Source organism: Bufo gargarizans, chromosome 5, assembly GCF_014858855.1.
Source record: "Bufo gargarizans isolate SCDJY-AF-19 chromosome 5, ASM1485885v1, whole genome shotgun sequence".
NCBI classification, from domain to species: domain Eukaryota; kingdom Metazoa; phylum Chordata; class Amphibia; order Anura; family Bufonidae; genus Bufo; species Bufo gargarizans.
The window spans coordinates 75418719-75445449 of NC_058084.1; the positions used below are offsets into that span (position 1 = coordinate 75418719).

The 26731-nt window shown below is 42.7% G+C and overlaps 1 protein-coding gene across 1 annotated transcript in view; it reads right to left on the reverse strand.

Annotated features, from left to right (window-relative positions):
• LOC122938688 (serine/threonine-protein kinase H1-like) overlaps nucleotides 1-26731 on the reverse strand; it is a 59104-nt gene that overhangs the window by 18067 nt on the left and 14306 nt on the right. The window contains exon 2 of the mRNA XM_044294381.1: nucleotides 20351-21017. Coding sequence (XP_044150316.1) covers nucleotides 20351-21017 — 667 coding nt within the window. The remainder of the gene's footprint in view (nucleotides 1-20350; nucleotides 21018-26731) is intronic.

Sequence of the window (26731 nt, forward strand, 5' to 3'; positions counted from 1 at the left end):
GATAGACTTATCCAGTCACGAGCACAGAAGGTGATCCCAATAACGACAGTCCACGCCAGACAAGAACTCCACAGCAATACCGTCCAACGATCTCCTTCAAAGGTCAGAATAGCACTGGAAGTAAGGACTATATCAGGCAATGACTGCAAGTAAAACTGAAACTAATATAGTAGCTGGGAGTGGCAGACAGGACTCACCTGAGAAGGATGCCTACAAACTCCCAGTCAGGACAAAAAGGTTCATAAGGCAAAACCCAGATGACATACCCTGAACCACGGAGCAAACTCACAAGCTATCGCGAGTAGCAAGTCGCTACGACCTTCTCCTCCCAGACCTGTCTGGATCAGTCACAGTCGTGACAGGTCCACCCCAAAGCACGCCCTATCATAGTGCTAATATGCTGTCCCTAACACATAGTATAATGCGCTCTCTGTGCCCCTCACACAATATGATGTCTTCTTTTGTGCCCTTCACACAGTAGGATGTCCACTTTTGCACATATGCCCACTTATGCCCTGACAAGTATAACACAGTATAATGCCTCTTATGTGCTCCCAACACAATATGATGCCCCTTATGTGCCCCAACATAATATGATGTCCCCTTATTTTCCCACAACACAATATGGTAGTCCGTTAGTATCTCCAAAATGAATACTCACCTAGCCTTGCAGATTGTGCACAATCTTTTATGCTACAGTATGCTCACCAAAAGATGAAAAAGTAGGCATTTTAGACAGATTTATTAAAGGGCATCTGTCAGCAGTTTTGTATCTATGAAACTGGCTGACCTGTTGCATGTGTGCTTGTCAGCTGAAGGCATCTGTGTTGGTCCCAACAGGTAATGCTTTGAAATACAGGACCAGATTTAATAATCCTAAAGATGGCGTAAGGAGGCTGTGTAGACCTGCACCGGATTTATCACAGGGGTTCAGGAAGATAAATGTGGTGCAGGGACAGACACTATTCTCTGACTCTATACCAACTACTGATTGGCTTACTTTGAGACAGATTTTTATGCCAGAATTGTTGCACACTTTTTGGTCCCATGAAGCTCTGCTCCCTTTCTGCTAAGCCCCACCTCCCCTGCAGCAATTTGTAGACAATTTTTTGGGCAGACACTTTAGTAAATCTGGGCCTATGTATTCCAAAGTATTATTTAGGCAATAACCAAAAATATGCCCTAGGGGCAAATAAAAAAAATAATAAAAAATATATTATTTTAAATAATTCTCCTTAACCACTTCAGCCCCGCTAGGTGAAACCCCCTTCATGACCAGAGCATTTTTTACACTTCGGCACTACACTCCTTTCACCGTTTATCGCTCGGTCATGCAACTTACCATACAAATGAATTTTACCTCCTTTTCTTCTCACTAATAGAGCTTTCATTTGGTGGTATTTCATTGCTGCTGGCAATTTTACTTTTTTTGTTATTAATCAAAATGTAACGATTTTTTTGCAAAAAAATGACATTTTTCACTTTCAGCTGTAAAATTTTGCAAAAAAAACGACATCCATATATAAATTTTTCACCAAATTTATTGTTCTACATGTCTTTGATAAAAAAAAAATGTTTAGGCAAAAAAAAAAATGGTTTGGGTAAAAGTTATAGCATTTACAAACTATGGTACAAAAATGTGAATTTCCGCTTTTTGAAACAGCTCTGACTTTCTGAGCACCTGTCATGATTCCTGAGGTTCTACAATGCCCAAACAGTAGAAAACCCCCACAAATGACCCCATTTCGGAAAGTAGACACCCTAAGGTATTCGCTGATGGGCATAGTGAGTTCATAGAACTTTTTATTTTTTGTCACAAGTTAGCGGAAAATGATGATGATTTTTATTTATTTATTTTTTCTTACAAAGTCTCATATTCCACTAACTTGCGACAAAAAATAAAAAATTCTAGGAACTCGCCATGCCCCTCACGGAATACCTTGGGGTGTCTTCTTTCCAAAATGGGGTCACTTGTGGCGTAGTTATACTGCCCTGGCAATTTAGGGGCCCAAATGTGTGAGAAGAACTTTGCAATCAAAATGTGTAAAAAATGACCGGTGAAATCCAAAAGGTGCACTTTGGAATATGTGCCCCTTTGCCCACCTTGGCAGCAAAAAAGTGTGACACATCTGGTATCGCCGTACTCAGGAGAAGTTGGGGAATGTGTTTTGGGGTGTCATTTTACATATACCCATGCTGGGTGAGAAAAATATCTTGGTCAAATGCCAACTTTGTATAAAAAAAATGGGAAAAGTTGTCTTTTGCCAAGATATTTCTCTCATCCAGCATGGTTATATGTAAAATGGCACCCCAAAACACATTGCCCAACTTCTCCTGAGTACGGCGATACCAGATGTGTCACACTTTTTTGCTGCCAAGGTGGGCAAAGGTGCACATATTCCAAAGTGCACCTTTCAGATTTTGCAGGCCATTTTTTACACATTTTGATTGCAAGGTACTTCTCACACATTTGGGCCCCTAAATTGCCAGGGCAGTATAACTACGCCACAAGTGACCCCATTTTGGAAAGAAGACACCCCAAGGTATTCCGTGAGGGGCATGGCGAGTTCCTAGAATTTTTTATTTTTTGTCACAAGTTAGCGGAAAATGATGATTTTTTTTTTTTCTCTTTTTTCCTTACAAAGTCTCATATTCCACTAACTTGCGACAAAAAATAAAAAATTCTAGGAACTCGCCATGCCCCTCACGGAATACCTTGGGGTGTCTTCTTTCCAAAATGGGGTCACTTGTGGCGTAGTTATACTGCCCTGGCAATTTAGGGTCCCAAATGTGTGAGAAGTACCTTGCAATCAAAATGTGTAAAAAATGGCCTGCAAAATCTGAAAGGTGCACTTTGGAATATATGCCCCTTTGCCCACCTTGGCATCAAAAAAGTGTCACACATCTGGTATCGCCGTACTCAGGAGAAGTTGGGGAATGTGTTTTGGGGTGTCATTTTACATATACCCATGCTGGGTGAGAGAAATATCTTGGCAAAAGACAACTTTTCCCATTTTTTTATACAAAGTTGGCATTTGACCAAGATATTTTTCTCACCCAGCATGGGTATATGTAAAATGACACCCCAAAACACATTCCCCAACTTCTCCTGAGTACGGCGATACTAGATGTGTCACACTTTTTTGCTGCCAAGGTGGGCAAAGGGGCACATATTCCAAAGTGCACCTTTCGGATTTTGCAGGGCATTTTTTTACACATTTTGATTGCAAAGTTCTTCTCACACATTTGGGCCCCTAAATTGCCAGGGCAGTATAACTACGCCACAAGTGACCCCATTTTGGAAAGAAGACACCCCAAGGTATTCCGTGAGGGGCATGGTGAGTTCCTAGTATTTTTTGTCGCAAGTTAGTGGAATATGAGACTTTGTAAGGAAAAAAGAAAAAAAAAGAAAAATCATCATTTTCCGCTAACTTGTGACAAAAAATAAAAAATTCTAGGAACTCGCCGTGCCCATCACGGAATACCTTGGGGTGTCTTCTTTCCAAAATGGGGTCACTTGTGGCGTAGTTATACTGCCCTGGCAATTTAGGGGCCCAAATGTGTAAGAAGTACCTTGCAATCAAAATGTGTAAAAAATGGCCTGTGAAATCCGAAAGGTGCACTTTGGAATATGTGCCCCTTTGCCCACCTTGGCTGCAAAAAAGTGTCACACATCTGGTATCGCCGTACTCAGGAGAAGTTGGGGAATGTGTTTTGGGATGTCATTTTACATATACCCATGCTGGGTGAGAAAAATATCTTGGCAAAAGACAACTTTTCCCATTTTTTTATACAAAGTTGGCATTTGACCAAGATATTTTTCTCACCCAGCATGGGTATATGTAAAATGACACCCCAAAACACATTCCCCAACTTCTCCTGAGTACGGCGATACCAGATGTGTGACACTTTTTTGCAGCCTAGATGCGCAAAGGGGCCCAAATTCCTTTTAGGAGGGCATTTTTAGACATTTGGATCCCAGACTTCTTCTCACACTTTCGGGCCCCTAAAAAGCCAGGGCAGTATAAATACCCCACATGTGACCCCACTTTGGAAAGAAGACACCCCAAGGTATTCAATGAGGGGCATGGCGAGTTCCTAGAATTTTTTTTTTTTTGCATAAGTTAGCGGATATTGATTTTTTTTTGTTTTTTTCTCACAAAGTCTCACTTTCCGCTAACTTAGGACAAAAATTTCAATCTTTCATGGACTCAATATGCCCCTCACGGAATACCTTGGGGTGTCTTCTTTCCGAAATGGGGTCACATGTGGGGTATTTATACTGCCCTGGATTTTTAGGGGCCCTAAAGCGTGAGAAGAAGTCTGGAATATAAATGTCTAAAAATGTTTACGCATTTGGATTCCGTGAGGGGTATGGTGCGTCCATGTGAGATTTTATTTTTTGACACAAGTTAGTGGAATATGAGACTTAGTAAGAAAAAACAAAAACAAACAAAAAATTTCCGCTAACTTGTGCCAAAAAAAATGTCTGAATGGAGCCTTACCAGGGGGGGGGGGGTGATCAATGACAGGGGGGTGATCAATGACAGGGGGGTGATCACCCATATAGACTCCCTGATCACCCCCTGTCATTGATCACCCCCCCTGTAAGGCTCCATTCAGACATCCGCATGATTTTTTACGGATCCATGGATACATGTATCGGATCCACAGAACGCATGCGGACGTCTGAATGGAGCTTTACAGGGGGGTTATCAATGACAAGGGGTGATCAGGGTAATCAGGGTGATCACCCCCCTGTCACTGATCACCCCCCCTGTAAGGCTCCATTCAGACATCCGCATGATTTTTTACGGATCCATGGATACATGTATCGGATCCACAGAACGCATGCGGACGTCTGAATGGAGCTTTACAGGGGGGTTATCAATGACAAGGGGTGATCAGGGTAATCAGGGTGATCACCCCCCTGTCACTGATCACCCCCCCTGTAAGGCTCCATTCAGACATCCGCATGATTTTTTACGGATCCATGGATACATGTATCGGATCCACAGAACGCATGCGGACGTCTGAATGGAGCCTTACAGGGGGGTTATCAATGACAGGGGGTGATCAGGGTAATCAGGGTGATCACCCCCCTGTCACTGATCACCCCCCCTGTAAGGCTCCATTCAGACATCCGCATGATTTTTTACGGATCCATGGATACATGTATCGGATCCACAGAACGCATGCGGACGTCTGAATGGAGCCTTACAGGGGGGTTATCAATGACAGGGGGTGATCAGGGTAATCAGGGTGATCACCCCCCTGTCACTGATCACCCCCCCTGTAAGGCTCCATTCAGACATCCGCATGATTTTTTACGGATCCATGGATACATGTATCGGATCCACAGAACGCATGCGGACGTCTGAATGGAGCCTTACAGGGGGGTTATCAATGACAGGGGGTGATCAGGGTAATCAGGGTGATCACCCCCCTGTCACTGATCACCCCCCCTGTAAGGCTCCATTCAGACATCCGCATGATTTTTTACGGATCCATGGATACATGTATCGGATCCACAGAACGCATGCGGACGTCTGAATGGAGCCTTACAGGGGGGTTATCAATGACAGGGGGTGATCAGGGTAATCAGGGTGATCACCCCCCTGTCACTGATCACCCCCCCTGTAAGGCTCCATTCAGACATCCGCATGATTTTTTACGGATCCATGGATACATGTATCGGATCCACAGAACGCATGCGGACGTCTGAATGGAGCCTTACAGGGGGGTTATCAATGACAGGGGGTGATCAGGGTAATCAGGGTGATCACCCCCCTGTCACTGATCACCCCCCCTGTAAGGCTCCATTCAGACATCCGCATGATTTTTTACGGATCCATGGATACATGTATCGGATCCACAGAACGCATGCGGACGTCTGAATGGAGCCTTACAGGGGGGTTATCAATGACAGGGGGTGATCAGGGTAATCAGGGTGATCACCCCCCTGTCACTGATCACCCCCTCTGTAAGGCTCCATTCAGACATCCGCATGATTTTTTACGGATCCATGGATACATGTATCGGATCCACAGAACGCATGCGGACGTCTGAATGGAGCCTTACAGGGGGGTTATCAATGACAGGGGGTGATCAGGGTAATCAGGGTGATCACCCCCCTGTCACTGATCACCCCCCCTGTAAGGCTCCATTCAGACATCCGCATGATTTTTTACGGATCCATGGATACATGTATCGGATCCACAGAACGCATGCGGACGTCTGAATGGAGCCTTACAGGGGGGTTATCAATGACAGGGGGTGATCAGGGTAATCAGGGTGATCACCCCCCTGTCACTGATCACCCCCCCTGTAAGGCTCCATTCAGACATCCGCATGATTTTTTACGGATCCATGGATACATGTATCGGATCCACAGAACGCATGCGGACGTCTGAATGGAGCCTTACAGGGGGGTTATCAATGACAGGGGGTGATCAGGGTAATCAGGGTGATCACCCCCCTGTCACTGATCACCCCCCCTGTAAGGCTCCATTCAGACATCCGCATGATTTTTTACGGATCCATGGATACATGGATCGGATCCACAAAACGCATGCGGACGTCTGAATGGAGCCTTACAGGGGGGTTATCAATGACAGGGGGTGATCAGGGTAATCAGGGTGATCACCCCCCTGTCACTGATCACCCCCCCTGTAAGGCTCCATTCAGACGTCCGCATGTGTTTTGCGGATCCGATCCATGTATCCATGGATCCGTAAAAATCATGCGGACGTCTGAATGGAGCCTTACAGGGGAGTGATCAATGACAGGGGGGTGATCAATGACAGGGGGTGATCAGGGAGTGTATATAGGTGATCACCCGCCTGTCATTGATCACCCCCCTGTAAGGCTCCATTCAGACGTCCGTATGCTTTTTGCGGATCCGATCCATGTATCCGTGGATCCGTAAAAATCATACGGACGTCTGAACGGAGCCTGACAGGGGGGTGATCAATGACAGGGCGGTGATCAATGACAGGGGGGTGATCAGGGAGTTTATATGGGGTGATCATGGGTGATCAGGGGTTTATAAGGGGTTAATAAGTGACGGGGGGGGGTGTAGTGTAGTGTGGTGTTTGGTGCGACTGTACTGACCTACCTGAGTCCTCTGGTGGTCGATCCTAACAAAAGGGACCACCAGAGGACCAGGTAGGAGGTATATTAGACGCTGTTATGAAAACAGCGTCTAATATACCTGTTAGGGGTTAAAAAATTCGGATCTCCAGCCTGCCAGCGAACGATCGCCGCTGGCATGCTGGAGATCCACTCGCTTACCTTCCGTTCCTGTGAGCGCGCGCGCCTGTGTGCGCGCGTTCACAGGAAATCTCGCGTCTCGCGAGATGACGCATATATGCGTGACTGTGCGCCAGCCTGCCACCTCCGGAACGCACATGTGCGTTAGGCGGTCCGGAGGTGGTTAAAGGGATTCTGTCACCTCCCCTAAGCCAAAAAACGATTTTAAAGCAGCCATAAAGCACAGCTTACCTGGATTAGGCTGTGCTCTTTTATCTTGAAATCCGTCCAGCAGTTACTGCAAAAAACGACTTTGATTGATATGTAAATGTGTCCTGAAGGTGCCCAGAGGGGCGTTTTTTTCTTCTTAGAGAGCCCAGTACCGCCCCTCTTTCAGTGCCCAGCCCGCCTTCCTTGTACTGTCTAACCGCCGCCTCCAGCCTGCCACAGCCTCTCCTCCCTCTCCTCCCCCTCCCTCACGCCGAACGAACTCTCGCACAGGCGCAGTACCCACTGAGGGCTGCGCCTGTGCGATCAGCAGGAGACTGAGGGCAGCAGCTTCATCTTCGTCACTGGGCATGCGCCGAGCCCAGTGACGTCCGATGCTCGCTCTTCCCTGCTGACTGAGGGAAGAGCGAGCATCGGACGTCACTGGGCTCGGCGCATGCCCAGTGACGAAGATGAAGCTGCTGCCCTCAGTCTCCTGCTGATCGCACAGGCGCAGCCCTCAGTGGGTACTGCGCCTGTGCGAGAGTTCGTTCGGCGTGAGGGAGGGGGAGGAGAGGGAGGAGAGGCTGTGGCAGGCTGGAGGCGGCGGTTAGACAGTACAAGGAAGGCGGGCTGGGCACTGAAAGAGGGGCGGTACTGGGCTCTCTAAGAAGAAAAAAACGCCCCTCTGGGCACCTTCAGGACACATTTACATATCAATCAAAGTCGTTTTTTGCAGTAACTGCTGGACGGATTTCAAGATAAAAGAGCACAGCCTAATCCAGGTAAGCTGTGCTTCATGGCTGCTTTAAAATCGTTTTTTGGCTTAGGGGAGGTGACAGAATTCCTTTAATAAAATCCTGCAATTTGACGACCTGTAGAATAAAGTTAGAGAATCATTACAGATCACGTCTGCCTAAGTCTTGGTATTCCTGAAGTGTTTAATGTGGTTATAGCATCATCTAGCTGTCCTGAACACGCACGCCGCCGCGCATGCGCGATGGTGACTTCTTCCTGGCCAGAATAGTACAGAGCCGCGAACGCACACGCCGGCTCTGTACTATACTGCCCAGGAATAAGTCACCATCGCGCATGCGCGGTGGCGTGCGCGTTCAGTCCAGCGCGTGGCCCAGCCGGGAGAAGACTTAAATCAAGATGAAGTCCGCCCCCAGCCAGAATCCAGGAAGTGAACGGCGCGCTGGCAGCAGGTAAGTATGAAAAGGTGAAGTGGGATAACCCCTTTAATCTTTATTATATTAGCATTTAAACAAGGACAGGTGAGCAAAGCTAATGAATGATAGGTTCTAGTATCAGTCAAGTACTAAACAAATCCAACAGAAAATAAAATCATGCTCCATCAAACTCCATCAGAAAACACTTCTGTGGGGAAATGTCTTCATACACAAATGCAATATCACAGCAGATGGTGTATGAGTGGCCCTAAGAATGGATCTAACTGCTCCATACCTCCCCACCTTGATAGCAGTGGGCTGGAGGGAAGAGCTAGCTAGACTAGTGAGGAGACAGGGAGCACATTACATCAGCCCTTAGGACAAAAAATCCATCTCCACTGTAGGGAACACTACTCCAGGGGAACAGGAACGTCCAAAGGCTCCAAAAATCCATCAAATTGCGGTGCTCCAGACAGTAGAGTGACCAGTTACAATCAGCTTTACAGACACTGCTGCAAGGTGGGGGATGACAAGTTAAGACACTCATCAACGTGAACTATGTCTCTGCAAAGTGAGGGAGAACAACTTAAGACCCATCACTCCAGGGCAGGATAGGCAAATCTGAAATCCTATGTTATGTAGTGGACACCTACAGACACACACAGGTGCCGGCTTAAAAGCCGTACTAAAGAAGAATCAGGAGAGAGACTTTATTAGCCAGCATATTTCTGATTCCCCTCTAACCAGCCATCATACCTCATCATCTGGTGACAGAGACTTCATCTTGTATTTATTATTTCTGGGTGTACCACAAGTTATCTTTTTGCAGTCAGTAACAAAATCCATTTGTTGTTCTCTTATGTCTGCCTGATTCCTTCAGTTCACATTTTCACTGCACGGAACCCCAAGGAGCGACAGCCTGAGAGAGTACACCGTGACACAACATCTCATTAGCGCCATTACCTCATCCTCTGCTCCGGCTCCTCAGGGGCTTGCTGTACAAAGTGCCCAATGAAACCTATAAGTGCACAGAGTTGTACAGTTTCCTTTCACTGTTGTACATGTGTCTTTCAAAAGGTTCTGCAATGTATATGAACCCTTAGGGTCTTTTTACACGGGGAGATATTTGACCCGGTAACAAGTTACAGCCAATGATAACATCATGCAGCAATCATTGCACTGTATGGTGATGAAATCCCTACCTTCTGCTCTGCCACTCAAATCTGGGGAAATTCGATACAGTTGTAAGGGGTGTACCCCCTGGGATCTGGGGCGGCAGCCAAAAAATACACAGGGGACTTCTTTTGGGAACAGGGGCCCTGGGTGCCCAGTTTCCCCAGTCTTCCCTGGATACATATCAGATAACTTGTTTCAAGTACAGTATTAATAAATTACCTAAAATAGTAAGATATATGGTCACTGAAGACTTGGGTTAATCATCTATCTCGCAGTGGTGAGATGGTTATCTAACATTTCAGTGAATTTCCATTTCTATTATGCCAGCTTAAAGGGGTATTCCCGCACCTATATCGAGAACGGAGCGAGGAGCGCTGTGGCTGGAGGACCTCAGATTTCTCGGGGTCCGTCCACCACCAAGTGCTAATCCCCGCCTCTCCCATAGAAGTGAATGGGAGCGTGCCGCGCATGCGCAGCCCATGCTCCCATTAATTTCTATGGGGCAGACTGCAATAGCTGAGCTAGCTCTTAGCTATTTTCGGCGGCCGCATAGAAATGAATGGAGTGCGTAGTGCGCTCTCCTTCACTTTCGGGTCTCCGTTCTCGATATAGGTGTGGGTCCCAGCGGACCCGCACCTATAAGACAATGGGGGCATATCCTAGCGATATGCCCCCATTGTCTGAGATGAGAAAACCCCTTTAAGTAAGCATCAATATATTAGGCTGGGTTTACATCATGTTTTTCCCATCTGTTTAACATATACAAAAAACGTATACGTTAACAAATGTCTCAAGACTGATGCCATACAGTGGCATCTGTTCATCACTGAGTTTTATTGTAAAAAATTAAAAAGTATACGTTAACGTAACAGTTTTTTTTACTGGACTCTGCAGGATACAAAAACGTGGTGTGCTGCACTTTTGTATTCTTCTTTTTTCCCAATGTATACTTTTAGTGGATGGCAAAAACGTGATGTGAACCCACCCTTAGACCTTGTGAAATTCGGAAGTAATTGTAATTATATCTGAAAAAAAATAAGAACACTTGAAAATATCTCTTATATGGACAACCATAATTTTTTACTGATTTGGACCAAAAACATTTTTGTAATAGGTTTTTATTAAATATTTTGTTTGGTGTGGCTTCTGCAGCCTGCATGTTTCACAATACATAGCAAATGTGTAATGCCATACTGTACTCTTTAGATTGATGTTCTAAGCTGATTTATGACCAAATCAAAACCATGATGTGGACATAAGTCAGCTGAGATTTTTGTTCATAAGAGGAGAAAGAGAGGTTCTGGAGACTGAACTGTCAGATAGACTGACAGTACGACACTCTGCAATTGCTATGTGCTGTGAAACATGCAAGCTCCAGAAGCCACACCAAGCAAACTTTTTAATAAAAACCAATCTCAAATGCATATTTTAGTCTAAAATACATCTGAATCAATAAAAATGACTCAAAGGTATCCATAGCCTTTTAAATGTTAATATACAGTACTATAAATGGGGACACAGTCCATGCTGTGCCACATTAAACACACCTCATCTGAACTGCTTGCCAGAAGTCATCAGGTTACCCTTCCACAAGCTATGTAAACAGCCTACCACCATGGCCATCCTGTCCATGGCAACCAAAATGGAGTTACATGGTTTCATCATGTGACTACTTTCTAAACCTTGTATAGCTGAATTTCTCTTCTGGACAGTAGTTCAACTGGTTCAGCCCCTGCACAGAAAAGGGTGAGGCTATGGACAAGTAAGAAGGTGGTAACATGGTTAACCAACATGGCTGACTCCATGAGTATCTTTTCTTTATACTTTTCTTCTTTTAGGATGCACACTTATGTTTGCCTCAAAAAAATACATCAAAACCTACGACAAAAACTGCATGTGTGAGTTGAGCCTTAACCCCTTAAGGACACAGCCTTATTTCACCTTAAGGACCAGGCCATTTTTTGCAAATCTGACCAGTGTCACTTTAAGTGCTGATAACTTTAAAACGCTTTGAATTACCCAGGCCGTTCTGAGATTGTTTTTTCGGCACATATTGTACTTCATGACACTGCTAAAATTGGGTCAAAAAAGTAATTTTTTTTGCATTAAAAAATACCATATTTACCCAAAATTTGGAAAAATTAGCAAATTTCAAAGTTTCAGTTTCTCTAGAAGTTTAGAAGCAAATTTTGAAATTTTTCAGAAATCTTCAAAATCCCACTTTTTATGGAGCAGTTCAGGTTTGAAGTCATATTGTGAGGCTTAGATAATAGAAACCTCCCAAAAACGACCCCCATTCTAGAAACTACACCCCTCAAGGTATTCAAAACAGTTTTTTCGAACTTTGTTAACCCTTTAGGTCTTCCACAAGACTTCATGGCAAATGGACATAAAATTTAAGAATTTCAATTTTTGGGAAAATTTTCCAAAATAATCAATTTCTTCCAGGAATAAAGCAAGGATTAACTGCCAAACAATACTCAATATGGGTTGCTCTGATTCTGTAGTTTGCAGAAACACCCCATATGTGGTCGTAAACTACTGTTTGGCCAAACGGGAGGACATAGAAGGAGGGGAACACCACATGGGTTTTGCAAGGCAGATTTTGCAGGACTGGTTTTGTTTATACCATGTCCAATTTGAAGCCCCCCGTTGCACCCCTAGAATAGAAATTTCAAAAAAGTGACTCCATCTAAGAAAGTACACCCCTCAAGGTATTCAAAACTGGGTTTACAAACTTTGTTAACCCTTTAGGTGTTCCACAAGAGTTAATGGCAGATGAAGAAACAATTTAGAAATTTCAATTTTTTGGAAAATTTTCCAATATAATAAATTTTTTCCAGGAATAAAACAAGGGTTAACCGCCAAACAAAACTCAATATGGGTTGCCCTGATTCTGTAGTTTGCAGAAACACCCCATATGTGGTCGTAAACTACTGTTTGGCCAAACGGGAGGACATAGAAGAAGGGGAACACCATATGGGTCTTGCAAGGCAGACTTTGCAGGACTGGTTTTGTTTATACCATGTCCCATTCGAAGCCCCCCGTTGCACCCCAAGAAAAGAAATTTAAAAAAAGTGACTCCATCAAAGAAAGTACACCCCTCAAGGTATTCAAAACTGGGTTTACAAACTTTGTTAACCCTTTAGGTGTTCCACAAGAGTTAATGGCAAATGGAGAAACAATTTAGAAATTTCTATTTTTTGGAAAATTTTCCAATATAATCAATTTTTTCCAGGAATAAAACAACGGTTAACTGCCTAACAAAACTCAATATGGGTTACCCTGATTCTGTAGTTTGCAGAAACACCCCATATGTGGTCGTAAACTACTGTTTCGCCAAACAGGAGGACATAGAAGGAGGGGAACACCATATGGGTTTTGCAAGGCAGATTTTGCAGGATTGGTTTTGTTTATACCATGTCCCATTTGAAGCCCCCTGTTGCACCCCTAGAATAGAAATTTCAAAAAAGTGACTCCATCTAAGAAAGTACACCCCTCAAGGTATTCAAAACTGGGTTTAAAAACTTTGTTAACCCTTTAGATGTTCCACAAGAGTTAATGGCAGATGGAGAAACAATTTAGAAATTTCAATTTTTTGGAAAATTTTCCATTTTAACCCTTACTTTATTACTGGAAAAAATTGGTTAACAGCCAAACAAAACTCAAAATGGGTTGCCCTGATTCTGTAGTTTGCAGAAACACCCCATATGTGGTCATAAACTACTATTTGGCTAAACGGCAGGACATAGAAGAAGGGGAACGCCATATGGTTTTTGGAAGGCAGATTTTGCTGGACTGGTTTATTTACACCATGTACCCTTTCAAGCCCCCTTAAGCACCCCTAGAGTAGAAACTCCATAAAAGTGACCCCATATAGGAAACTACGGGATAAGGTGGTTGTTGTTTTGGGACTATTTTAGGGGGAAAAAAGATTTTTGGTTGCTCTATATTACACTTTTTTGAGGCAAGGTAACAAAAAATGTAAATTCTAAAATTGTTTCTACATTCGCAATTTAGTTTTGTGGAACACCTAAAGGGTTAACATAGTTTGTAAAGTAACTTTTGAATACCTTGAGGGATGTAGTTTCTTAGATGGGGGTCACTTTTTTGGAGTTTCTAGTCTAGGCTACATCAGGGGGGGCTTCTAATGGGACATGGTGTAAAAAAAAAAAAAACAGTCCATCAAAATCTGCCTTCCAGAAACCATATGGAGTTCCCTTCGTTCTATGCCCTGCCGTACGGCTATATAGCCATTTATGACCACATATGGGGTGTTTCTGCAAACTAAAGAATCAGGGCCATAAATATTGAGTTTTGTTTGGCTGTTAACCCTTGCTTTATTACCGGAAAAAAGGATTCAAATGGAAATTTTGCCCAAAAATGGGTGTTTTGGCACCGTTTTTATTTTATATTTTTAACGCTGTTCATCCGAGGGGTTTGGTCAAATTTTATTTTTATAGCGACAACTTTTACGCACGCGACGATGCCCAATATGTATAGCTCTCAGACTTTGGAGACACTAAGCAGGCATCCTAAAAACTGCGGCCCTCCAGATGTTGTAAAACTACAATTCCCACCATGCCCTGCTGATGGCTGTAGGTTGTCTGGGCATGCTGGGAGTTATAGTTTTACAACATCTGGAGGGCTGCAGTTTGAGGATGCCTTCTCTAAAACAAATTTTTTTTTTTTTGGGGGGGGGAAATTGTTTCCGTGTCTCCAAAGTCTGAGAGCCATAGTTTTTTATGTTCTCTAGTGGACTGTTGGGGATTATAAAAATGTAGTACTCCATGGAAGTGTGATACTCCCTGAAGCAATCGATAACGCAGAGGCCCGGATGATCGGGGCAAGTGTCGCACTGAGTGGTGGTGTCCTTCCGTATCCCCCTCTTGTGACACACTCTGCATCTTTTTTGGGTTCATCCCTTCTTTCCAGTATGGGGGACCACACCTGGAAAGTGTTGGCCAGGGACGATCCGGGCGCCTCCAGTTACCAAGGTACTCCGGCCTGCTCTTTCCCGGTCCGAAAAGATCAGGGCCTTGAGGACTGCCTCATAGAATTGGAGGAATGTCCCTGTGCTGCCAGCACTTCGGGATAGTACAAAAAAGTTGTACATGGCAACCTGCACCAAGTAGACCGCAACTTTTTTGTACCATGCCCGGGTTTTGCGCATGGCATTATATGGTTTGAGGACTTGATCAGAGAGATCTACTCCTCCCATACAATCGGGCTTGAGGACTGTTGCCGCGGTACCTCGCACAGAGACGGGGGTGGTGCTGTTACCGTGGATTGTGGACAGCATAAGGACATCCCTCTTGTCCTTATACCTGACCAGCAACAGGTTTCCACTGGTAAGTGCACCCCTGGGGATAGGTACCTGGAGGGAGTGGGCAGGGAGGCCGCATTGATTTGTCCTCACGGTCCCACAAGCGAACGTGGATCTGGCGGCAAGGGACCTGAACAAGGGAATGCTGGTATAAAAGTTATCCACGTACAAGTGGTAACCCTTATCCAGCAGTGGGTACATAAGGTCCCACACGAGTTTCCCGCTAACACCCAGAGTGGGGGGACATTCTGGGGGTTGAATACGGGAATCTCGCCCTTCGTACACACGAAATTTGCAAGTGTACCCTGAGGTACTCTCACAAATTTTGTATAGCTTCACGCCATACCTTGCCTGCTTTTTGGGAATGTATTGGCGGAAACTGAGTCTCCCCTTGAACGCAATGAGAGACTCATCAACCGCGACCTCCCTTCCAAGTACATAGGCCTGTTCAAATTTGGCCCCAAAGTGATCGATGACCGGCCGTATTTTATACAGACGGTCATAGGCAGGATCACCTCGCGGTGGACATGCTGCATTATCGGAATAATGCAGACATTTCCGGATGGCCTGGTGGTGGGGAGCTAGTGGCAGGGGGGGGTCTGGGGTCTGAAAGATGGAACAAAGAAAGTTTAGGATAAAAGTTCTTTTTTTTTTTTTTTTTTCCTAACTAACTTTTTCCTTCTTTCCCTGCTTAATGGTGCCTCTCCCTCACTGACCCTAACCTACCTGGATGGCGATGGGTGCAGGAGGGTGATGGATGGCGATTAGGGGCGACTCAGGAGCTGGTGCTGAACGGTGCTGCACGGTGCTCGTGCAGAACAGGAAGAGGAGGGGAGAAAGGAGCGCAGGAAGTTTGAATCTCGCGCCTCTCTCCCCTGCACCAATCAGCACCCTGGACAGCGGCGTTCAGCACCAGGGCCAGCACCGCCTCTCCAAATGCACAGACTGTGATTGGTGGTGTGTAATCACGCCACCGATCACAGTCTTTTTCCGGTTCATCGGGTCACCGGAGACCTGAATGGACCGGAAACGCTGAAAACCGCAGGTCTGAATTGACCTGCAGTTTTCTGCGATCGCCGATACGGGGGGTCAAATGACCCCCCCCCCCCCCGCGTTGTTACAGGATGGCGGTGCTGGCATCCCGTTCCGATTAACCCCCGCGGCGCCGGAATCACGAATTAAAGCCATGACATACCGGTACGTCATGGGTCCTTAAGGACTCGGGAAACATGCCGTACTGGTACGTCATGCGTCCCTAAGGGGTTAAGATTGCTCCAAGTAGTGCAGGATGCTAAGCAGAAGAAAACAATAAACAGTTAAATGGAACCTGTAGCATGGAACATGGTGTTTGATCTGCAGGCAGCACGTTATAGAGCAGGAGGAGCTGAGCAGATTGATATATAGTTTTGTGGGAAAAGATTTAGTATAACTTCTAATTTACTAATTTAAATTCCTGCTCATTCAGAGCTTTGAAGTTCAGGAGGCGGTTCTATCAGTGATTGAACTCAAGGAGGCGGTCCTATTAGTGATTGAAGTCCAGGAGGCGGTCCTATCAGTGATTGACAGCCTTCCCTCTATGACCGTGCATACATAGATACCAGTCAATCACTGATAGGACCGCCTCCTGGACTTCAATCACTGATAGGACCGCCTAGAGAACATTAACAACAGATTTCATGATTTTGGGATAAAAAACTAATTTTATTCTTTCAGGGCAAAGTTTAGTTAAAAAGTGAACCTTAGCACTTGAGAACCTATGCCACTGAAGGACAATTAGGGTGGAGCTAGCCTTTATTGACTCCATGGATGTGTAATTTCTGATTGACAGCTACCTTGGATGTCAAACCTTAAGTGGACTGGTGACAGGTCTATAGGAAGGTCTATAAGAAGCAATCATAGGGACCCACGGGGAAAACTGCCAAATGGTCAGCATCCCATGGTCAACATCCACATCATCATTGCCGAGTCAAAAGAGTCCAACTAGTGGCACTGGCAACTAGGTAACGAAAAACAGCAGGTGGAAATTTAGATGAGTACCAGTACCACCCTTTTGTCTGTCCCTCCACAATTACAGTTGTACTAGGCTACATAGGCTAAAGTAAAACATTCTCAGTAGAAGATTATTGGTAGCATATTACATGTAAGGGATGCTGAGAGCAGGATTGTATGGTTTAACTATGACGAAGCACAGTTCATTAAAAGTTCATTAAAATGTGAAAAGTAACTCAGTAAAAAAAAAAAATTGCCAATCCATCCTTGAGAAGAGGATTATGACTGTTACTTATTATGCCGTAATCTAAATACTTGCTTCTTGTGCCAGGCCTCCCTCTTAATCTGGATTGACAGGACCAGGTTTCTGCATTGTCATCTGACCTGATCCTGTAGCTCAAGAAGGAGAGGTAAGGACTGGCAGAGGAAGAAGGAAGAGCAAGGGTGCACATGGAGTCAAAAAAGTATGTTTTCTATAGATTGAAGCAACAGATTGATAAGTGAAAGGTAGCATTTCATTAATCTAAGCCAGCGCTAAAAGTAATACTGTAGGGGTAGATTTATCGAGACCGCTATGTTATTGGTGAAAATGACAACTGAAATCTAGTCCAGCTAGAAACGGAAGTGGATTTTGGTCTAGGCGCATGGACTGCCAAAGGATGCGTCTAATTTATGATAAGGCCTGTTTCTCATCATAAATTACCGTAATTTTTCTCTCTCTAAAATGCACGTGACCATAAGAAGCACCTAGATTTAAGAGAGGAAGTCTATTCCACAGAATCACAGTTCTTACAGTAAAGAAGTTTTGATGCTTCTGGAGACTGAACTTTTCCTTCCCCAGTCGGGGGCAGTGCCCCCTTGTCTTTTGAGGGCATTTGACATTTGACAGTTTTTCACCGTATTTTTTTGTATGGCCCATGTATATATTTGTATAGGTTAATCATGTCCCCCCCCCCCCCTTAGACGTGTCTTCTCAAGACTGAATAAATGTAATTATTTTAATCTTTCTTCATAACTAAGACCCTCCATGCCCCTTATCAGTTTAGTCACTCTCCTCTGTACTTTTTCCAGCTGCAGAGCGTCCTTTTTATGGACTGGTGCCCAGAACTTAACTGCTTATTCCAGATGAGGCTGCACCAACGCTTTATAAAGTGGTAGTATTACATCCCTGCCCCGCGAGTCCATGCCTCGTTAATGCATGACAATATCCTGGTGGCCTTAGAAGCAGCTGATTGACATTGTGTGCTGTAATTTAATCTACCATCTACAAGGACACCCAAATCCTTCGCTATAAGTGACTCTCCCAGTTTTAAATCACCTAGGTAGGACATATGAAGCTAACAGATTATTACTACCAAGATGGATAACATTACATTTATCAACATTGAACCTCATTTGCCAAGTTAATGCCTAATCACTCAGTGTTCAAGTCAGCTTGTATTTTATGGACATCTTCCATAGACTGCACAGTACTACAAAGCTAGTGTCATCTGCAAAAAAAAAATATGGGGCTATTAATCCCGTCCTCGATATCATTAATAAATAAATTAAATAATAGAGGACCCAGCACTAAACCTTGGGGTACACCACTTATAACCCCGGAATAGGAATCATTGACCACAACTCTCTGGACACAGTCATTCAGCTAGTTTTCAATCCAATTACAAACTATACTTTCCAAGCCTATAGGTCTATAATTACCTGTGAAGAACCTAGATCCTTTATGAAATATGGACACCACATTTGCCTTGTACCAATCACTTGGCACTGTACCAGTACCTAGAAAAGCTTTAAAAATTATAAATGGGGCAAAGCAATGACTGAACTGAGCTTTTTAAGAACTCTTGGGTGTAATCCATCTGGACCCGGAGCCTTGTTCACATTTACGTTATTTAACTTAGCTTGGACCATATCTACAGTTAGCTAATTGAGTATATTACTGGATGTACTAACAGCCCCAGCACCACAAAGATCAGTTTTGTTCTCTTCTTTTGTATATACAGAGCTAAAAACCCATTTAGTAACTCTCTTCTTCACCCGATAACAGACCCCTAATCTTCATCAGACCCCAGGCTTCATCAGTCCTCAGATCAGACAGAAAAGAAATAAAACAAGTTACCCCTCCTACTCCAGACGGTACCGCCACTTTAGCACGATCTTTCTGCAGTGCTGCACTGTAACCTGATGTTACACAGTGTCAGGTCACAGTGTGTGCCACGTCCTGATGCTGTATGATGTCAGGACAAAGAGCAGGTGTGGGCAGAAGACCAGGGAGCAGTGAGTAATACCAGTGCTAGAAGTGCTATACTCACAATTCCATGTGCAGGGGCTATCAAAAACCAAGTAAAAGGCTTTTTCCTTTTTTTTTTTTATAAATGTTCCCCCCTCCCCCAATGTGTAAGATACCAGTACTCATTGCTTCCAACTTCAAAGAAGAATTTTGACTTATAAGGAGCCACTTCCACAAGTTGGCGCTAGTCAGATGGTTCTCTTTTCTTGGGAGAAGCCTCTTTGCTTATACTTATTCCATGGAACATTGCCAATAAGTCTCCATGATATGAAGCACTTCCAGTAAGTCCTACATAGCTGGTTTCTTTAAGAAGACCTAGCACCCTGCCTAAGTTGTATAGATTCCAACACAATAGAACATATAGTCATCTTGTTAGTGTATACTTACCTACGCAATAGATTTTCATTGATTTAAGAGAGGCTCTCCAGAACTAATTCACAGGTCTTTGGTGAGTATAATACTTCTAGAGCATCTCTGCAGATCGCGTTACTGCAGCTATTCTAAACCTGCCTGTAATGATAAGGAGATATCACCTGTGTGTACAGATAAGATAGGATCCACCATTCACAATAGGTGATTGTCACATCTTTTCTATTCTTTCCTTATACAATGACCTCTACACGGGTCACAGTACATGCCTAGAAAGCTCTCCTATAGAAGTCAATGAGGTCCCCTACTGAACATTGTGTCTATGGCCCATGGGGCTGCCGTAAAGAATTTTTTTTAATGCTCTGTAAATGCTGTTAAGAACAGCACAGGCAAGATGGCCGCCGCTATAATCATGTTCAGGAAATAAATAAATCTGCAATCAGAAAATAAAATCAGATTAGAAAAAAGCTAATGTGCTGCTATATGGTTTTAACTGGCAGATAAAAATTTGTGACACATTTCCTTTATGATCTAAAGGTACAATTCCGAGTATAGAACCTGTATACTTACATCACTTAAGTAACTGTATTTTCCTTTAAGGATCAGCCGGTAAAGTCTGGTTCGGTTTTCATCTTCAAAGGGCATAGATCCACTTAGTAAAATGTAAGTAATGACTCCAAGAGCCCACATGTCCACTGCATTACTATAAGGTTTTCTCAGAATAATCTCAGGTGCAATGTATTCAGGAGTCCCACATATGGTCCTCATCGACCAGTCCCCTCCTTTGTTACCAGAGTTTGCCAAGCCAAAGTCAGTGACCAATATCTTGGAGTCAGCTCCGGGGTGGTAATAAAGAAGATTTTCTGGTTTTAGATCTCTGTGTGTGATTCCAAGTCCATGGAGGTAGTTTATACCATCTAAAACCATCTGGAGCACCTTGGTTGCATCTCGTTCAGTAAAGGATCCTTTAGCAATAATTCTGTCAAACAGTTCTCCACCTGTGGCTAGTTCCATCACCATATACACTCGGTCGTGAGCCTCAAACACTTCAATGAGCTGGATGATGTTATGGTGGCTGACTCTTCGGAGGATGTTAAGCTCTGACTCGCAGACTTCCTTGCCTTCTTTCGCTCTTGTTTCAATCATTTTGATGGCAAATGGTTGACGTGTAGCTCTATGTTCAACTCTTACCACTCTGCTGAAACTTCCCCTTCCAATAAGAGCCTTGATATCGTATCTAAAAGAAGAAACAACTAATCAGAACCAAAAATGCTAACTATTAGCTCATGCATCAAGTGCCCTGTAAATTCTCTATTCAGTATTTCAAATGGAATCCAGCTGGCTGTTACCAGCAATCTAGTACATATAATTTATGCACATGCATTATCACTATAGAACAAGCCAAGGAGGATATTATGGTCTGAACTCATTTTGAACTACCTTAGAATTGTTGTAAATTAGGGCTTCTTGTGAATTTTTTTACTGTGGTCTTACCAGCCTGAACATGGTGATTCCTTGGTCTCATTCACACACTGCCAAAAAATTTCCATACCAAATTCGCCACATAACGTCACATGCCATTAATTACAAATGGTCCGGAGGACCAATGATTGTCTTTTAGTTACATGTGCTACTAGCATCACATCCTAAAATGTAACATTTATTTGCTATCATAAAATAATTTACTCTAACTTAAATGTGATTTAAAACTATCAGCCGTGCTACCGAAATGACTACTACTTGCCCTATAGAAAGTGCTAGCACTGTTTGTTCACAGTCCACCATTAGCAAGGAGGCTGTAGTGCAGTGTATGTCTGTATTTCTATTAACTAGAACTCTTCAAGACTAAACAATTATCGCCATGCAGTCAGATCGAAGGTGCGCATGGTGTTTAAAAACATTTCACAAGATGCCCCCGTCATGTTTCGCCAACTCATTGGTGACATCATAACAGGGAAGTTTTAAAGTCTGGTTCCCGCCCCCTCCCTCACTAGCAGACTGCCCGCAACCCCTGAAGACGCCAATAATTTGGCGAAACGTGTCGGTAAGTGTATGTTTGCACAGCAGAATTTTCCCCTGGATAAATCCACCATGGAATCTGCGGCAGAAACTCAAAGCTAAAATATAGAGAGGCTGAGCACTCTCCAAATGGACCACACAGGGAATGATTCAAAAATACTAATGTTAATATTTATATTAATATTTATTACACCAATTTGTAGATCAAATTCAGATAAACAATATCACAAAAAACACAATAAGTAATAAAATATTTAATATTAAAAATATTCGATTAAGAACAGCATCATAAATAAATAGCTGGATATACAATGGCATGCAAAGGGTACTTAATACAACTTAGGTAAATGAATATGTCCTGATAGAATAAAACATTGCTAACAGTTCGATGTTAGATGATCGACGGTATGAAAATCGAAGATTAGTTTATATCGAATAGATATTCTAATGTTCGAATGAATGTCCGGACTAAAATTCAATATTTTCTTTCGATTATACTTTTCGATTATACCCACATGTTCGATCAGTATCCCCTATATGGCAAAATGAAAATCACACTTGCAATTGCCGTCTGACTAGAGCACACAGTGGCGTCCCACGTGGCTAATGGTGTCAGATTCGGCGGTACCTGTTAGTAGTGATTCCGCAGGAGCAGTGTGAGCGAGTTGACAGCCCTCAGTGTAGAGATTCTCCGATGTAACAGGAGCTTTGATCGTAACTCTATCGATGTAAGGGTCAGAATATTCGCTAGATGCCAAAAGTATATCAGGGTAAAATCCTCAATTCAAGTTATTAGGGTCAGGACGTCCATCAGCTGATGTGCGGGTCTTTTGAAAGCAGACGCGTTTTGGGGTCTTTTCCTAGCCCCTTCCTCAGTGGTAACCCGCAGAGGTGGATATACCCCTTTTTATACCTAAAATCCTCTGTGATTAGGCAGAATAGAAGATCTGGAATGGATCTGACAGCTTGTTTGGGCCATTGCATATAAAACCCGGTGTGGAATAAAGGGTGAAGATGCATATCAGATGTATCCATAGGTGACAGTTTTTATAAGTACCAATTTTCCAGAGATAGCGCTCTTTAAAAATATTTGACAATGTCTTATATAGTTATGCATAAGCCTATGGCACAGTTTATGCAACATCAGTATAATTTTCTCAAAAAACGCAGGTGCGGTTTTTTCAACAGATGCGGCTTTTATGCGTTTTCCATGCGTTTTTACAAATTCTTATCTCTGTTGGTTATGCATATGTATATATATTCTATACAGTAATAACAGTCATCTTAGATAATCATGATGTGTAATATAAAAGATATCATATAAAACAAGAGGTGTTAAATATTATTATCACAATATTATATATGTTAAAAGTTAAAAAATTTAATAGAACCATTGAGTACTAACAATGTCTTATGCAGTATTTCGGATGCGGTTTCTGTATAATTAAAGAACACAATTGCGTTTTTTATATAATTTTTCGCAATATCTGATTATGTATAAAATAAATAGTCAAAAGGTTAAGAGTATGGCTCACCACATGCAAAAATATTATATAAAAAAATTATTAAAAAAGAGACATAATCATTGACTTTCTCATTAACCATTTACTATTTCGATTCATTTTTCAGTAATTATTTCAATGACTTTTTCGATAGCTTTTTCGATAGCTTTTTCGATGGCTTTTTCAATAGCTTTTTCAATAGCTTATTTCGATAGCTTTTTTGAAAATTTTCTCAATAGCTTTTTCGGAAACGGGCCCAAATGGGGGTGGGGAGTAAAGGATTGGGAGCCCTCCATCCGAGAAGGACCAGAGTGGGTAAGACAAACCACCTCTGGGCCTGAGTCAGATGGGGGGCGCCCAACCTAGGATGGGCTTTAAAGAAAACAGTAAATTTCTGATTCAGCGTTCAAGCCCATCGGTATAATTGAGTCGAAATTAAAAATGAATCTAGATTCGACTCTGGACATTTGTTTGATAAAGTCCCCACCTCTCCAGTGTGGTTTAAGCCTTTTAATAGCAGCGAAGGATAAAACATTTGGATCCTGATTATGATACAATTTAAAATGTCTGGAGACAGTATGTTTGTCTGATCCACTTCAGATTTTTGTAAAATGTTCAGAGACTCTCTCCTTCAGAGTCCTTTTCGTGCGTCCTATACACTCACCTAAAGAATTATTAGGAACACCTGTTCTATTTCTCATTAATGCGATTATCTAGTTAACCAATCACATGGCAGTTGCTTCAATGCTGGTAGGGTTGTGGTCCTGGTCAAGACAATCTCCTGAACTCCAAACTGAATGTCAGAATGGGAAAGAAAGGTGATTTAAGGAATTTTGAGCGTGGCATGGTTGTTGGTGCCAGACGGGCCGGTCTGACTATTTCACAATCTGCTCAGTTACTGGGATTTTCACGCACAACCATTTCTAGGGTTTACAAAGAATGGTGTGAAAAGGGAAAAACATCCAGTATGCGGGCAGTCCTGTGGGCGAAAATGCCTTGTTGATGCTAGAGGTCAGAGGAGAATGGGCCGACTGATTCAAGCTGATAGAAGAGCAACGTTGACTGAAATAACCACTCGTTACAACCGAGGTATGCAGCAAAGCATTTGTGAAGCCACAACACGGACAACCTTGAGGCGGATGGGCTACAACAGCAGAAGACCCCACCGGGTACCACTCATCTCCACTACAAATAGGAAAAAGAGGCTACAATTTGCACAAGCTCACCAAAATTGGACTGTTGAAGACTGGAAAAATGGTTTCTTGAACATGACAATGAGTTCACTGTACTAAAATGGCCCCCACAGTCACCAGATCTCAACCCAATAGAGGTTTTTGGGATGTGCATCCCATAAAATCTCCATCAACTGCAAGATGCTATCCTATCAATATGGGCCAACATTTCTAAAGAATGCTATCAGCACCTTGTTTAATCAATGCCACGTAGAATTAAGGCAGTTCTGAAGGCAAAAGGGGGTCCAACACCGTATTAGTATGGTGTTCCTAATAATTCTTTAGGTGAGTGTATATTGTTTGTCGCAAGGACACTGAAGGATATATATTACATTTTTACTATTACATGTTAAAAAATCTTTAATTTAATGTTTGAAACCATTCGAAGTGGATGAGACTTCCATTGTTTTCTTAGAAAAAATAGTTTTTTTGCAATTCGAGCAGGTGTTACATCTAAAAAAGCCTTTCAAATTAAGCCACTTGTGGATAGTCGAATCCGAGGCAGATTTTCCAGATTTAACGGTCAGGGCAATTTTTAAGCCTAAATTGGGAGCTTTAGTGTAGATAATGTTTGGCTTCCTAGGTAATAATGTTCCTATAATTTTATCTTTTTGGATAAAGTGCCAATGTTTGTTTATAATTGTTTCAATTTTTTTTATGTGAATTGAAAGGAAGGATAATGTTAGTTCGTTCCAATTCTGGCATCTTTTCAAGATCTATAGGATTCTCTATCTCTTCAAAAGTTTTATTGAAAAAAGTCTGCCTATCAAGATCTTTTATCTTATTTAAAGAGTCTTCAACAGATTTCATTGGATAATTTTTTTCTTTGAATTGTAATTTCAATACTTCAGCTTCTTGTTCGAAAGTGTCATTAAGGGTGCAATTCCTCTTTAGGCGTCTGAGTTGGCTGCTCGGTATATTGAGCAGCCACCTAGGCAAATGACAGCTGGAGTGGAGAATGAAACTGTTTCTAGCCGTTGGTTTTTGATATGTCGAACATATTAGTTTATCTTGTTCAACTCTGATATTTAGATCGAGGAATTCCATTTGGGCCCGTTTCCGAAAAAGCTATTGAAAAAGCTATTGAAAAAGCCATCGAAAAAGCTATCGAAAAAGTTATCGAAAAAGTCATCGAAATAATTACTGAAAAATAAATCGAAATAGTAAATGGTTAATAAGAAAGTCAATGATTATGTCTCTTTTTTAATAATTTTTTTATATAATATTTTCGCATGAGGTATAATCAAAAGAAAATATCGAATTTTAGTCCGGACATTCATTCGAACATTAGAATATCTATTCGATATAAACTAATCTTCGATTTACATACCATTGATCATCTAACATCGAACTGTTAGTGATTTTTTATTCTATCAGGACATATTCATTTACCTAAGTTGTATTAAGTACCCTTTGCATGCCATTGTATATCCAGCTATTTATTTATGATGCTGTTCTTAATCTGAATATTTTTAATATTGAATATTTTATTACTTATTGTGTTTTTTGTGATATTGTTTATCTGAATTTGATCTACAAATTGGTGTAATAAATATTAATATAAATATCAACATTAGTATTTTTGAATCAGTCCCTGTGTGGTCCATTTGGAGAGTGCTCAGCCTCTCTATATTTTACACTTTCCTTTTGACTGGGTGAGTCGTTAGGCTTAGCAGCACCCACTCATAGCTACAGGCGTTAGTGAGCCACCATACTCTTTATATCAGAAACTCAAAGCTGACCCTGCGGATTTAGGAACATGTCTCTTTTTGACAACGTCTGGAAATATCTGTAGAAATAATCCACAGTGGTATGGATGGCAGTGCGGACTCCCGTTGACAACAATGGGTAAGGCTACTTTGACACTAGCGTTAATATTTTCCGGTATTGGGATCCGTCATAGGGTCTCAATACCGGAAAAAACGCTTCCTCTTTGTCCCCATTCATTGTCAACGGGGACAAAACGTAACTGAACAGAACGGAGTGCTCCATAATGCATTCCGTTCGGTTCCCATACTGGAGAGCATGCTGCGGTTTGCTTTCCGTCCTGGTATACGGAGCAAGTCAATGGGGACGGATCCATTTTCTCTGACACAATCAAAAACGGTTCCGTCCCCTATTGACTTTCAATGGAGTTCTTGACGGATCCGTTTTGGGAATGTTAAAGATAATACAACCGGATCCGTTCATAACGGATG